This window comes from Melozone crissalis, unplaced genomic scaffold (genome assembly GCF_028551555.1).
Source record: "Melozone crissalis strain CALT ecotype California unplaced genomic scaffold, PUWL_Pcris_2 ptg000023l_1, whole genome shotgun sequence".
Lineage (NCBI taxonomy): Eukaryota > Metazoa > Chordata > Aves > Passeriformes > Passerellidae > Melozone > Melozone crissalis.
The window spans coordinates 14,684,217-14,700,141 of NW_026535801.1; the positions used below are offsets into that span (position 1 = coordinate 14,684,217).

The 15,925-nt window shown below is 37.2% G+C and overlaps 1 protein-coding gene across 1 annotated transcript in view; it reads left to right on the plus strand.

Moving 5' to 3' along the window:
• AOX1 (aldehyde oxidase 1) overlaps positions 1-15,925 on the plus strand; it is a 38,723-nt gene that overhangs the window by 9,948 nt on the left and 12,850 nt on the right. Inside the window, exons 11-23 of the mRNA XM_054277639.1 lie at positions 775-926; positions 1,161-1,254; positions 1,955-2,064; positions 2,912-3,096; positions 4,217-4,379; positions 5,622-5,714; positions 7,653-7,822; positions 9,096-9,222; positions 9,517-9,639; positions 10,760-10,856; positions 11,772-11,896; positions 13,324-13,457; positions 14,673-14,760. Of these exons, the coding sequence (XP_054133614.1) occupies positions 775-926; positions 1,161-1,254; positions 1,955-2,064; positions 2,912-3,096; positions 4,217-4,379; positions 5,622-5,714; positions 7,653-7,822; positions 9,096-9,222; positions 9,517-9,639; positions 10,760-10,856; positions 11,772-11,896; positions 13,324-13,457; positions 14,673-14,760 (1,661 nt within the window). The remainder of the gene's footprint in view (positions 1-774; positions 927-1,160; positions 1,255-1,954; positions 2,065-2,911; positions 3,097-4,216; positions 4,380-5,621; positions 5,715-7,652; positions 7,823-9,095; positions 9,223-9,516; positions 9,640-10,759; positions 10,857-11,771; positions 11,897-13,323; positions 13,458-14,672; positions 14,761-15,925) is intronic.

Consider the following 15,925-nt stretch of genomic DNA (forward strand, 5'->3'; position numbering starts at 1 on the left):
TCCTCTCTTTCATCAGATTTAAATGCAAAATATGTTTTGATTAAATTTTTCTTTTAAATACACAAAATTTAATATTGCTTTGCTTAATTAAAATGCATTAAATTTATTTCTGTTTTCATTTATACATTTAATTGAATCCCAGTATTCATTGAAAACATTCATTTATTATGTAAATAATTATTTTAATAGAAGGGAACTGTGTACCATTTACAAAAAAATCAGAAGTATAATCTTACAAAAAAAAACTTCCGAAGTAAATGCATATGAGTTCTCTTTCTAGTGGGAAAAATGATACTGTCTTCATTGTTAGGACTATTTGGGTTTTTGCTGCCAGTGCTACCTACCCCCATGTTAGAAGAATAACTAGCATGTACATATGCAAAGGAAGATGAAATTAGGATGGAAGTCATGCTTTGAAATAGGAAGTCTATTGAAAGCGTTTTGAAGCTGACTCACCTTTGTGTGATGTCTCCTAAATGTTTACTCAGTCAAAGCAAGGTGTAAGGGAAGCAGCTGGGATGTGCAGCTGGAAGCACAGAAGGGATTTCCCTTTCAGCAGAGGAGATGAGGTATTAGTTCTATTTCATCATTTCTAGGGATTTTTCCCTCAGTCTCCTGAAATAAAGGTTCCAGTTCCTTTAAAATGCAAAGGCTCCTCTCCTTTTATCTGCCTTAGCTCCCATGAGCTATCCTAACTCTACAGTCTGAAGACACTGTAAAACCCAGGCAATAAAGCAATGCACATGTTACACTTTCATAATCTTTTGGTTACAGGGTTAACTCTGGGAGCTGCCTGCAGCCTCTCTCTAGTGAAAGACATCTTGACAAATGCAATTGCCAAGTTCCCTGAAGAGAAGACAAGGGTTTTCTGTGCTGTCTTGCAGCAATTGAGAACTCTGGGCGGAGAACAGATAAGAAATGTTGCTGTATGTTGGGAATTACTTACAATTACTATTTGAAAAAATTGTAACAAATGTGTAATTGGTCCTGACCACATGTAGAACTTGCATTTTTAATTTTGATTTTGCCATGAATTTTCTATCAACACCTCTTTTTGTAGCTTTCAATACGTATAAATGTACATATAATTTGCATCTCATATTGTCACTTAATATGATGATTACAGAGAAAAGTAACATAAACTTCTTTATTTTTTGAAGTCGTTTGGTGGAAACATCATAAGTAGAAAATCAACATCAGACTTGAATCCTGTTCTGGCAGCCAGCAACTGCATGCTCAATCTGGCTTCAAAAGGTAGGAGGAGATAGCCTGTCTCTGTAGCATTTAAATGTTCAAAGGGCTCTTAGAGATTTAGGTTCCTTGCAGAATTTTGTCATCTTCCCTTCTGAGAATTTTAACTTTCATAATATCCATCACAGAATAACAAATATGTTCACTTTCAGAATAAAACATCAAAAAGAGAAAGGAAAGAGCAATAGCATTTATTTCTTTCCGGACTCCTGGAAATGCTCAGAATCTCAGGGGAAAAGCAAACAAAGAAAAGAAGAAATGAACCCAAAACCTAAACAACAAAAGCCCCACCCTCCTAATAACATTCTACTTTTGCAGCAGTTCTTTACCACTCAGTTTGCTTCCTCATTTTGTATGTTTTAGACTGAAAGGTAGTTATGACAGCAGCTGCAGAGATCTGGAATAAGTTGATAGGGTTGAGGGTGGAATCATCATGGCAGTATTGGAAGGGAGGATAATAGAATGGGGATTGACCTCTGAGTACTTTTTTTAGGAATCTGGTATTATGATGTTATGGAAGATGGAGCAACCATTTGAATCTATGGAACATATCACTGATAGTTTTTTATGTAAGCTCTGTAGTGTTTATTTATTCACGAAGGCAGCAGGTATTTCTTGCCAATTAAAATACTATTGATATTGTGTTAATTGCACAATTGTAGGGAATTTCCTGGATTTGAGTTTTTTGGGTTTTCTTTTTTAGGACAAAGGCGACAGATTCCTGTGAGTGATCTTTTTGCGGATGGAGTTGGCAACAATACCATTACGCCAGAAGAGATCTTAGTCTCTATCCATATTCCCTATTCTAGGAAGGTAAGTTATTAGTTTGTTTAGATTTCCTTTATGCAGAATTAAAGGCTATGAAATAAAGAGCAAGAAGGGGCATAATCCGTCTGTTTGAACTAGCGCTGTTACTGCTCACTTTCTGAATTCCTTACATTTATTCATTTCAGTGCCATACTATCTCCCAGTTTTAGCCAAAAAAAACAACTCAGCAGGTAGCTGGCAATGCTACATAAAGAGTAATATTCAGAAAAAAGTTTGCCCTAAAATGATGAGGGAAATAGCAGTTGTCTAGATCCCCTGTGGAAAGGGGTCTTGGACAAGTTGCCATTGTGCTCACCAAAGCAGGCTGCTCACCTGTGATATGACTGGCATCAAATTGGCAAAGCATTGTCATCTCCTGAGGATTTTTCTTTAAAATGGGATAAGATTGGATATGTGCATATGGTGGTTCCATAAATGTTGCTGAACTGAATAATAGTCTTTAACTGATACTGGGTTTGCAAGAGTGGATATGGGATCTTAGAAGAGAATTATGGGTTATCTTATATGAATACTGAAGTTTGACAATACCTTGAAGCCTCTAAACTTATGGTCTTGTTATAAATACCGTTCCACAAAATCCCTGTCTTCCTGTTATCTACCATGAAAAATCTAGGTCATCTGAACTGTGTAGGTGATGGAGGATTGTTTATGAGCTGCTAGAAAATCAAAGATGCTAAATCTACTGAAAGGTCAAGAGGAGAAAGTGCATGGTCTTGAATCCTCAGAAAGTTGAATTTGTGCTCTTAATTTTCTGTTCTCTTGCTTCACATAGCACAATAACAAAATCTACTTTCAGATACTTACATGTCTGCATTTCTGTAATGTTGCTCAGGGGGAGTACATCTCTGCATTTCGACAAGCACCAAGACGGGAAAATGCTCTTCCGATAACCAATGCTGGGATGAGGGTCCTTTTTGAAGAAGGTACAGACATGATAAAGGATCTAAGCATTTTCTATGGAGGTGCTGTCTCAACAACAGTCTGTGCAAAACAAACTTGTTGGACACTTACTGGAAGGTAAAATTTTTTTGTCTTGTGTGTCTCTGAGCAAAGGGACTTTGAGAGCTCAGGTTCATGTTCCTTGGGACATGAAAGTACAGAAAGATTTCAATTACCTGACTGATGTCTTGTATGTTCAAGTGAATGATCAAGCCTTAATGATGATTTTTCAGGATTGTTACATTTTGGAGCTTGCACATGAAGTGCAGCTCCAGTATGAATTATGCAGAGAGATAAGTGGATGAGGTATACATCAGTCAGTTGTGCACCTAAACCCAAGGATGAGTAAATTAATCTGTACCCCATACATTTGATAATCCTCTTATCAGTGTTCTTGAGTCCTTCAGTTTGTCTCTAAAAATACCAAGTTTGAGAACATTAGATGTGCCAAATAAAGTTAGAAGCACAAGTCAAGTCTTCACCTCTTCACCTTTTCAACATATCTTCATGTACAAGGTCTCAATAATCTCTGGAATTAGTCCCTGACTTTCCCTCTCACTTTGCAGTACTTTTCAAAGTTTTGGAGGAAAAAAATTGCAAATTCATGCAGCATAAAAATAACACTAAATGAAGCCCCCATGGCCTTTTTTTGCTATTTAATATGCAACTGTTTCTTTAGTTGAAGCGTTCACTATTTTTTGATGCTTAACATTATTAAATTTAGTCTAACAGACTTAATTTTTTGGTATCTGTAGCCATGTAACTATACAGAATTAATGGTGTTGAGTTACTTGAAGAAGAAAGTGCTTTCAGAAGACGTAACAGCTAATTAGATCCCTTGAAAGTATCTACATTTTGCATCTATATCTACTTTTTTTCAAATATGGGATAGTATCTGCAATATGGTGAGAATCAGTAAGACTGCTAAAGCAGCTTTAAAGCTGTAATAGGGTTTATTTATGTATTTGTTTATTTAAAAATGCTGGCATAGCACTTAATTCCGTTTGCTGATGGGAGTTCAGCTCTGTGAGCAACATTGATCTACACCATTTTAAAAATTGCAGACATTATTAGAATCAATATTTTGACTTAATTGTGATCAGGAGTGTCTGTGGTCGATGGTACCCATAAATTACTGCAATTGGTATTTATTTTTTATTAGTCCTGGTCTGATTGTATCTATTATTCTTCCTGACAGACACTGGAATGAACAAATGTTGGATGAAGCATGCAGACTTGTCCTTAAGGAAATTGCTCTTTCAGGCTCAGCTGGTGATGAAAATGTAGACTATAAGAAAACTTTGATGGTCAGTTTCTTCTACAGATTTTTCCTGGAAGTATCGCAGTCATTGAAGACAATGGTAAATTAGTTCATAAAATCATGAACTATACTGAGTTACAGGAGACCCATCAGGACCATGGAGTCCCACTCCTGGCCCTGCACAGGACAGCGCAGGAGTCCCACCATGTGCCTGATGGCATTGTCCAAATGCTTTTCGAACTCAGGCTAGGAGCTGTGACCAATGCTCTGGGGAGCTTGTTCCAGTGCTCAAACACTCTCTGGGTGAAAAATCTCTTCCTGATGTGCAACCTAAAGCTCTCCCCTCCCGACTTCATACCATTTCCTCCAGTGCTCTCAGTGGGCAGCAGAGTGAAGAGGCCGATACCTGCCCCTCCACTTTGCCTTGTGAGGATGTTGAAGACCTCAGTGAGGTCTCCCTTGACTCTCCTCCAGGCTGAGCAAACCAGGTGTTCCCCATGTCTGCTCTTGTGCAAGCAAATAAAAGAGGTGTTCTTGCCATATGTTAGTGCTTGCAATTTGTGCAGTGTGCTAAATCATTGTCTTTGGTGTTTGGAGCTACTCAATAGCCTAAGTGTTTAACTCCCAAAGAGGCTGACGGAGAGATGCCCATTTAACTTTTAGATGCTCAGATATCTTTACCTTGGACATAAGGCTTTAAAAGATATTTCAGCTATATTAATACAACAGCATACCAGCAGCAAGCTCCCAGACCCAAAGGCAATATACAAAAGATCTTACTCTGTAGTTCAAAACACAAATAGATGAAATAGAAATAAAGGCTTTGGAAAAAAGCTGTAGATACTAAACCAACCCTCCTTCTTGTATGAGCTGTTGACTGGGAGATGAGGTCACTAAAGTTTCACTTGCCAAGACGTTCTAGGGTAATTTACTTTTTTTATTTTTGTCTTAAATATGTTCTTACGGAGAAAAATGTCCTTTTAACACTTTTCTTCTGTTACCTTGAGCTCTTTCCTCTAAATCAACATTATAGGTAATTGTTGAGTACCAGGAGTGATTCTGAGCCACTTTTGATCAGACCTCAAAACAAAGCTCTTCTGTCTGTCCCTACTTGATGTTACTTACTTTAAAAAGTATATTTGTTGAATCTAATATATTTTTAAATATTATTTAGTGACACCTAAAACCTTGACATTGTTTTTAGATTGTTGTTTTAGGCCTTTCTAGTTTGAGCCTGGAAAGCATTTCCTGTGTAAAGATTTTGTGCTTGATTTTGATTGTTGGCTTTTCTAATTGTAATGTTCAAAATGTGAGTTTTAGTAGTAATTCACTTCTTTTTCAGGATTCTTGCCATTATCCAGGCATACCTGTGGAATATAGGAGTGTCCTACAAGATTTCAAAACCAGAATGCCCCAGAGTATCCAAATATATCAGGCAAGTGATTTCATTCTGACATTGTTTTGTGCTTTATAAGACTAGGTAAAAAGTCACAGTTCAAACATGAGCTATGATGTGAAGATCAGGTTCAGATTTTCCAAAGGACTGGAAGCAACATGCTTTTAGTGGTTGATTTTAACTGTATCTCATTTGGAGAGACCTTGTTTTTAAAAAAGATTCTGGGGTATACTAACTTCTTCTAGACAGTGCTTTGAAGATAAATATGCTAAGCAAACTCCATTGTCAGACTGCGTAAAATTGGTTTATTGCAGTGTGCAAACCAGTTAGAGAGAAATTTTAAAAACAAAAAGATTGGAAAGCCCAGGTATAGTATATACATACACTGTAGCATAGCTATAATATTGTTGTTTTAAGATCCTCAGGGGCTCTTACTGTAGATTTAGGAATCAAGATGGTGTGTGATGATTGTGTGCTCAAATTAACACAAGCAAGTTGTCCTAAATCAACAGCAGAGAGCAGCAAAGGACACATTTGGTATTTTCTGAGCTCACTGTATAAATAGTTCATGGTGGAAACACCTGCAAGGATTTTTAATATTTTGACACCCTCAGTACACAAGTTAAAATACCAACTTTTGGAAACCTAAAGAAAAATTCAAATGAAATATAGGTTAATACTTGTTTTTCTTTTAATTTTTAGACATTCCCTAGAAAAACACTTGCTTTAAATTCTTCATATTTGTTCAAATTGTTACATTAAATTTCCTTCAGAGTTGTTATTATTTTTAAAAATACAAGGGCAAGAAGCAGTTAGAGGAGCCGGGATCAAGGGGACTATATCTGTGACTTTTCCCCAGTTTATTCCCCATCTCTAATTAAGTGACTGAACATCAGAAATTGAAACAATTTGTTACTCAGATCAGTTGGCACTGAGCAATAGAAATTTAGAAACCCAGAAAATCTGAGATTTTCCACTTTAAATTTCTATTTAGATTTTGTAAGGCCATATTTTTTGTCTGCATTCTTTCGCTTGGACATTATTAAGATGAATAAAAAGAATGCTTATCCTGAAATCCAAATACATTGTCATTCTGTGGTGGAAATGTTGAAGTGGTTTGGCTGAGACATCCATTTGAGGAACTTCAGGCAGTCAAGCAAAGAGTGGTCATTCTTGACTTTGTGCCAACAGCAGACAGTGTGCCAGAAAGTGCAGGAAGCAGAAGTGTGTAGTCTGAACACTTGTGTGCTAGAAGCTTTAGAAGTAAAAACATTTTAAGTCATAAGTAATTAACTAATTCTAAATGTAGAAAAGGCAAAAAGTTAGCATGAGTACTGACACAAAAATTGGAAAGGTATTCTGGAAGTTTGCAACATTAGTTCACGTGGCAGATTTAACTGGAAATGCTGTATTAATTTAAAAAAAATAGCAAAGTAAGATTAATAAGACACTAAATTCATACACAGGTGCAAGGAAATAATTGGGAAGAAAATATTTAGGCAGTATTTTCTCACTGATTTATGTGATCAGTTGCACTCTTTCAGTGAGGAACCCAAATCTTAGAAACCATTGCATATAGCTCATAGTAAACCACCTGACACTGGCAACATTCAGAGCAGAATCTTGTGAGAATAATTCAGAAAATTATCAAAGCTTCATTACACTATTCAGTAAGGGAGGAAAATGTCTTTTTGAAAAAGTGCTGGGTTTGTCACTTTGATGTAAATAATTAAGGAAAAAAATCCAAATAAACAAACCTGTGTGGGACTCTCTGAAGGTTCCATAAGAGAAGAAAAGAAGAGAATGACTTCCCCAGGAGTAGCAGTCACCTCCTGCAGCCACATCTCTTTCAATATTGAACCAGAAGATGATCGTATGAGCAGTTGTTCATTCATCTGATTTTCTGATCACTGTAAGAGTAACAGGACTGTTCTTTTTTTACCTGGGGGTGCTGGGTGTGTGTTTCTGACTGTTCAGGATGTAGATCCAAGCCAGTCTCCCCAGGACCCTGTAGGACGGCCTGTTATGCACCAGTCTGGGATAAAGCACGCCACTGGTGAAGCAGTCTACATTGATGACCTTCCTTCTGTGGATGGGGAGCTTTTCCTGGCTCCTGTCACTAGCTCCAGAGCTCATGCTAAGATTGTGTAAGTGTTCAAAGTGGACCTGAAGAAAATGTTGTCATGAATTGCTGCTGAGATTCTTAGAAACTGATGAGTTATGTGTGTACAGAACAGCATGCCTGATACCTGCACGCAAATCCATGCTGGAAGCATTATTGTTGCACTAGTAGAAAGGTTTGTTAGGATTTAAGTGTCTCACCCCATTTTACTGTACCAGTAAGGGTGAGCTGTTTCTGGTCCATAAACCAGCACAGAGCTAGCCTGGCTACCTCCACAAAGTGCTCAGCTATGCAGTGCAAATGGACTTCAAGATTCACTTTTACCAATACTGCTTTTAAACTTTAACTATATGATGAAAGAAGAAAATAGTTCAAAATGTAGGAAATAGTGTGGCAACATTGCAGCCACAAGGTGGCAAAACTCATATGAGGTTTATAGGAGAAAAGGGTGGAGAAGAGGATTTTATTTTGTAAGAGAACTGTTTCAATGTATGCTTTTATGCTGCCAAGACACACCTATCCTAGTAGTTTATTCAACATTCAGGCACCAAGACACAACCAAGTGATCTGTCATGACAGATAGGACTGGGGCTTCTAGCTACTGAGTCCTTGTCATGTTCCCTGGCTTATTCTTAGGTCATTGCTGGGTTTGGCAGCCCTCTTTTTGGTCTCATCACAGAGGTGACATCACCCCCATCTCTGCAAGTCAATAGAATCTAGTCAGTCTCCTTTGTCTCCTGATGTGGGTGTCCAGAGAAGATGCCTGTACATGTGCAGGGATCTGATGACCTGCTGAAGTAGATGCTGTCAAAACATGCTGTTCTTGTAGACCACCTGCAGTTCCTTCTGATCCTTCTACACCTAGACATTTCCATTCCTTCTCCATTTATACTGATTATGTAACTTTTATATCTCTCTACATGAATCCTCCATCTGCAGATGAGTAATTGTATCTTACAATATGTGTGTAGGCTGTCAGGTCTTAGAAAGTGGCTGTTGTAATATTGTAATTGTGTTGTGATTTTTTATTAAACCAATGCAATTCAGGCAACCTAATGGGCCAATGATTTCCCTGTTGTATCTAAATTATCTTTTATAAATGAAGCAGATTAGTAGAATCTTAAATTGTCTTTTGTCTGTGCTTCTCCACATGCCAGAGACAGAAAGAAAATGTGTGTGTGAGCCTGTGAGCAAATCTTGGTAGTAGAAGAAATATACCTCTGTATTGTGTTCCCTTCTTCTGTGATCAGTTTGCATAATTAATGAATTACACTTCTCTCTTCCCATATCCCAATCAGATCTATAGATACCTCAGAGGCCCTAAAAGGAGCAGGTGTGTTTGATGTCATAACAGCTCATGATGTGCCAGCTGCAAATGAGTTTCATTTTTCTGATGATCCAGAGATTGTATTTGCAAAAAATGAGGTATAAATACAATCTTTTTGCAACTGATTTTCTTAATTTTAGCTGTTTTTTTTCCCCAGCCTTTTATTGTCCTATTATCCATTTCTGGACAGTGTATTTTCCTTGATTCTGTAGTTATAGTGGTATTTTTATAATTTGTTAGCTTCATGGATGATGTAAAAATACAAAAGTTCTTAACTCAAAGAAAACTTCTAAACAGGAAACATAAGTGATGGTAATGTAAAATAAGAGTATCAGTAACACATGTGGCAGTTGTTTGAATCCACTGTTCCAGTACTGATGTGTGTTCTGCAGGTGATTTGCGTGGGTCAGATTGTCTGTGCCGTGGTTGCGGATTCAGATGTTCATGCCAAACAAGCAGCTGCAAAAGTGAAGATAGAGTATGAAATGCTGGAACCAGTAATTTTAACAATTGAGGTACTAATAATTTCTTCTGCTTTTTTATTGTTTTACCTATTTAATGAATGGAAGCAGTTTGCACTCTTTAGTTGCTTTTAAAATATTATTTTTAAGGAAACAAGATGAATTTGAACATCCAATTAAGCAGTATGAGTATCTCCCTATAAATAAATGTTTAACCTTTTGTCTAATTTTGACCACTTGTGATAGGCAACAGTTTTGAAAGTATGAAGGTTTGACAAGTTTTACAGTAATAAACATTAGAATGCAAGAAAAAAAAAAAAAAGGACTGTCCTAATGTTCCCAGTGAGGAAAAGGCAATGGGCATGCTGGTTTCTAATTTTCTGGTAGCTACCAGTTGGTAAGTCAGCATGTGTATAGTGGCTAAGAGTTAGCTCCTGATTATCTCTAGCATTTTTATCTGTTGTCTAGCTTGAAAGCTAGGCTGGAGACGTAGGAGTTGTTGGGTGAAAATGAAAGAAAGGTGTTGGGGGATGAATATTTTAGAAGTGTAATGTGAGAGTCACATATGGACTTACCCTGGATCAAAGAGAATAGAAGTAAGGAACAAAGAACACACAGGGAATCAGCATTAGTTCAGCATTAAACAACTTTACATCTTGTTTTAATGTGTGTGTGGTCTAATGGAACAATCTTTCTGATAGAAAAATAGATAAAGGCTGACAAATTTTGTTAACATTTCATTAGAATTGAAAATCCAATGAAATCTTATGAGAAACAAAGCAAATGCTGATTTATAAATAGATTCCACCTTTACTTAGTCCTTGTGGTTTCTTCCCCTCTTACTGGCATCACACTTTGGATGATGTTGTTGCATACTTTGTGGTGTTTTGGTCACTTCCTGGATGTATGACTGGGAAAAGCAGGTTAAATAAACTGAATGCATTTCCTTCAGAAACTGCTGTCATCAGTTACACAGGATGCAAGAGCAAAGAATTGCTGGTATTGAATAGCAAATTCAACAAGGACAGTATAGTGATGGAATACAGCTGTTCATTGATTTAGGTAGCTGGTGGTTCCAGTCTCTGAAGACAGTGGTGTTGGTCCTGAGACTAAAGGGCTGCTGGGAATCTTAGAAATACTTAAACCCCCCCATTTCTGTTTTTCTCCATTACAGGAAGCTATAAAACACAACTCATTCTTTGAGCCAAAAAGAAAATTAGAACATGGAAATGTTGATGAAGCATTTGAAACTGTTGATGATATAATTGAAGGTAAACTGTAGAATACATTTGATGAGAAAATTTTGGCTGTCAGTATTTGGGTTTGGCTGTCTGCTCTTCAAGTCCCAGTTCTACCTTTTTTCCATATAGTCATTAGGCCTGAGAAAATGGCTAAATCTAGTGTATTGTTGTTCTGCTGCTACATTCAAGTCTTTTGCATCACCTGTTCTTGGAAAAAGTTACAGAATAATTAGGTTGGAAGGGAGTCTTAGTCCAACCTCCTACTTAAAGTAGGTCTGGTTAGAGCAGGTTGTTACAGGCTATGTCCAGTCATGCCTTTAATGTCTCCAAATATGGAGATTATGCAACATCTATAGCCTGTTGCATAGAAACCTGTTCCAGTGTTTCACTGCTTTCATGCTGATTTTGATTTTTCTCGTCTCTAGCTGGAATTTCTTGTGTTCATTGCCTCTTCTCTTTCCATTGGGCATCTCTAAGAACAGTCTGGCTTGCTCTTGTCTATACCCTTCCATTAGGTAGTTGTAGACAGATCTCTTCTTAAACCTGTTCTTCTTATGAATGAATAAATCCAGTTCTCTCAACCTCTTCTCATACATCCTGTGGTTCAGCCCCCTGATGATCTTGGTGGCCCTCTTCTTGACCTGGTCCAGTATGTGCATGCTTTGTTTAACTTATCTAGGCTTTATTGATTGTTGTCACCACTTGTGGGCAATAGTGTTCTGCTTTAATCCAGTTCTGGTGATGCTGCTGGAACAAGACCAATTTAATATTACAAGGGTTTTAATTTGTGTTTTTATTTTAGATGTTGCTCTTTCGCACAAGAAGTATCAGAGGATTTGGAACTGATTACCATCATTTACATGATGGTGGGCTGTTAGTTCTTCTCTGGTTGATTTCCTCTGTCCTTTTTCCTCAGTAATACTTGTATTTTTCTCATTGAATCAGGGGAGATTTGCATTGGGGGACAGAAACACTTTTACATGGAGACTCAGAGTATGCTTGTTGTTCCAAAAGGAGAGGATAAAGAAATGGATTTGTATGTGTCAACACAGCATCCAGCAGTTATTCAGGTAATGCAGAGCATTCTCAGAGAAAGTGTGTGGACTTGTGACAATAGAGCTCTTAAAGTTTTGTTACAAATCTGTAGGAGCAGAAGCCATAGAAACATGAAGTTGCCATCTGGATGTCCAATAACAGCTGCTTTGTAGTGCTGCTGTATTCTGATAAACACTGAGCACTCCACTGCCAGGATAAGTCTCTCCTTTCCTTTTGAACAAAGTACTTCATACCTCCACTATAGTAGGCATGAAAAACTCCCTGTGGAGTGCTGAGGCTCCTCCATCTCAGTTTTCCACTGGAGTGAGGAGCAATTAGTTCTCTACAGAGTCAGAACCTACTGAGGATCTGATCAAGTCTAACAGCTGTAGGTGAGACTGCTACTCCATGCAGCAGTCTCCTAATCACAGATTGGTTTGGGTTTCAAGGAACCTTTAAAGATTATGTAATTTAAGACTCCTGCCATGGACAGGGCTGTCTTTCTCTGCATCAAATTTCTCAAAGTCTCATCCAACACACCCTTGAACACTCCCAGTGATGGGGTGTCCACAAGTTCTCTGAGCAACCTGTTCCCATGCCTTACCAACCTCATTGTAAAAGATTTATTTCTCTTGTCCAGTCTAAACCAGCCCTCTTTTAGTTTAAAAGCATAGCCCTTTGTCTTGTCAGTACAAGCTTTGCTAAAAAGTTCTCCTCTGTTTCTTGTGAAATCCCCTTTATAATTTGAAAGGCCACAGTAAAGTCTCCCTGGAGGTGTCTTCTCCTGGCTGAACAACTCCAAGTCTCTCAGTCTTCATAGTAGAAGTGTTCTAGGCCTCTAGACACTGTCATGACAGTAAATGACAAAACAAAGCTGCCATAGCTTGTGGTCTGCAGAGCAATGGCCATAGTGCATGAAACTGCTGGTATTTCAGACTCAACACTGGCATTTTTATAAAACTGCTCCTTTTATAATTTCCATTATTATTATATTGCCAATAGCCAAGTAGTATGAAGAACTCTGTGTTTGAGAAAATTATTTCAACCAAAAACATTCCTGACACTAGCAAGACCTTAGATAATTAAGAAACAAATAGTTTTATTTTAAATAAGAATGAGGTATTACCTTAGTAATAAAAATAATATAAACTGTTTACTAATCCATTTTTATTGTACCCAAAGCTTCCTACTATTTACACAATGTAATTCAAGGTTATTATTCTTCACATTGGCCAATGGTCTTTTCACAGTCTGCATGGTAAAGATTTGAAATGTGAGCACTGTTGAGAGTTTGTTGTTATTCTTTATTTACTTTTTAACCTAGGGTAAAGGAAAAGTTAAAATCATCTGATAGAAGAATAGAAATATCTGTGGAACCCTTTTCTAGAAAAGGTTTCTATTTCAGAATCTAGGTTTTGGACTTCGTTTGGGTTGGCATAAAATATTAAAACTTGTTTTACAGGAGATGGTAGCTGCGAGTTTAGGTGTTCCAGCCAACAGGATCATGTGCCATGTTAAACGAGTTGGTGGAGCTTTTGGTGGGAAAATCCTGAGAACTGGCTTACTGGCATCAGTTGCTGCAGTGGCAGCAAACAAGTAAGTGGCAGCATGTGTGTTTTGAGATATTAAAAAAGTTAGGCAAACAAGTTTTCCATTTTGGCTAAAATGCTTTCTCTTTTCCAAAGCTGCTAGTCAAAATGTCATACAATCCTGACTTCACACTTTGCAAGACTGGTCAGTACATTTCTTTGGTTTGTTTTCTTGGATTACTTATGTTAAGCAGCTCTAGCCTCATCTAAATTAATTGGCTGCAAGAAGATGATATTAGTATGAGCTAGAAATACTCAAAAGCGCCAGTTCCTACCTACTGAGACTTCCTGCATACAATAAAATATGACACTAACCCTCCAATTGTGAACTTCGTTGACACAGCAGAATGCAGAAGGAAGAGTCACGAGTGGAACTGCTTTTAAGAAAAAGTAGTTTTAGCTCAGTTCTCAACATCTTTCAGTCAAAATTAGCTTAAATCTCTAAGGTATTTTGCTTTTTCTAATACTGCTTGAATTAGTTTAAGAACATTAACATGTAAAGCTCCATTCCCCCGTCTTCCAAATTTGGCAGGGTTAGCTGTCAGGGCATACAAAACTCCTTTATAAGCATAACTGATTTGCTGCAAAATTCACATTGGGCTACATCCTGTCAGCCAAAATGATCTTGTCATCCGAGGTGTTAGCTCAATAGGTTTATGTTACTTCTACTGTCACTGGTATAAAATTTGCTCTTGATTATTTTTGGCCACATTATCTGTGTTTTTTATTAACAGGTCATGGTAAAAATAATATTTCTTTCATGGTTTAAAATATCTTTTTTATTCTTAGGGCCTTATTTTAAACCTTATGTAGATTTTTCTAAAGTAATTATTTTAAATGATATATGCATTTCTAGACTAATTTTCCTATTTTTATTGTTATTGATATTTTGGTTTCATTCCAACACACTCTATTTCAGTATGATTCTAAATAGCTAAGAAGTGACAAACGCTTAACACTGAAATAGATTCTTCAGGAGTAGTTTGCACTGAGTTATCTTGTTGGCTTTCAAGAGATGAAAATTCTGACATGATTGTAAATGTGAGAAATATGAAATCTGGACATCGTGTTAGGCATATGTTCTGGCTTATTAAAGTTAAGTTTAATCTAAATCATGTTTATATGCATGGCTGGATCTGGAAACATGATGAGTAGCCATAGCCATCTTATTAATAACATCCTTTATTTTAATTGCAATTTGACTTTTCTTTTTTGGATTTAGAACCAGCAGAGCAGTCCGTCTTATTCTGAGCCGAGAGGATGATATGGTAATCATGGGTGGCCGACATCCTTTTATGGCTAAATATAAAGTGAGTGCCACAAGAATTCAGTGAAAAAATACCCACCTGCATTCTGCAAATAATATTTCAGTGTTACTGGGTAATGTGTTCTGTTAATGAAAATTGGTATAACCAATTCAGTTTTAAAACAAAACTACAAGCCAAGAATCCAAGAGATAGTTGCTGTACAGCCCCTTTGTCTGCTTCTACCTCTTCTCTTCAGGGTTTTGTATTATTTTTTCTAGTTCCTTCATGTTCTTAATCCTTCTAGAGCTCTGTCTTCTTTCTAGGAACAGGAAGATAACCTATAGCAGACTTGTTCTGCAGAACTTTATTTTAAACTCTCCATATGGTTAGATTCACACAAAGAAGCATCTAATTTTTCACAGAAACAGTGTCATGCAGAAAACTCACCCTGTGGAGGAAATTAATCTCTTCCCTGCCCTTGCACTGTCATCAGTTATAATTATTCATTAGGATAATTTCTGCCTTCTTTTCCCTCTCTACTTGTCATATAAATTATGTGTGCCAGCCACCATAATGGGGTTTAAATTCAGGTTTCTGCTGAATCAATAAGCTGAATGATTTCTCTTTAAAAATACCTTTGGTTAATAGCTCTCCAGCTCAAGCTGGATGCCTTTAAAGAGGGACTCTGAACAATGGGATTATACCTGGGCAATTATACCCTTACAGTCTAAGCTCCCCATCCCTCACATGACCATGCAGACCAGTAGGAATATTAAGGGTCTGGAGTCTTTGCATTCTTCGTGGATTTCTTTCACTGTCTGTAGCTGGACCATTTCTTTTCTTATATCTAAGTGTGTAGCCTTTGCTAGAGATTGTAGCTTCCTTATCTTTCAGCTTGAACTGACTCTGAGATCTTCTTTTATTTGACTGGGTAACAGTTCAATATACATAGGGGAAAGTTCACAGCTTACAGCCTAAGGCTGCTGCAAATTTAGCTGCTAATACTAAGCAAGTTGCATGACATTCTATATAGATAAAGTAAGAGAGGTTTTATAAGATGCTTCCCTAAAATTAAAAGTGAGCTGTAGCTCATGTGGAGAATTCAGGAACTGTTGGTAGCAACAGGTGAAAAGAGGGATGTGAGATAAAGATAACGTTTCTTCATTAATAAACATAAATGCCATATTCCTTCTGCCAGACACTATTCTTACCATTAAAGTGAGATTTG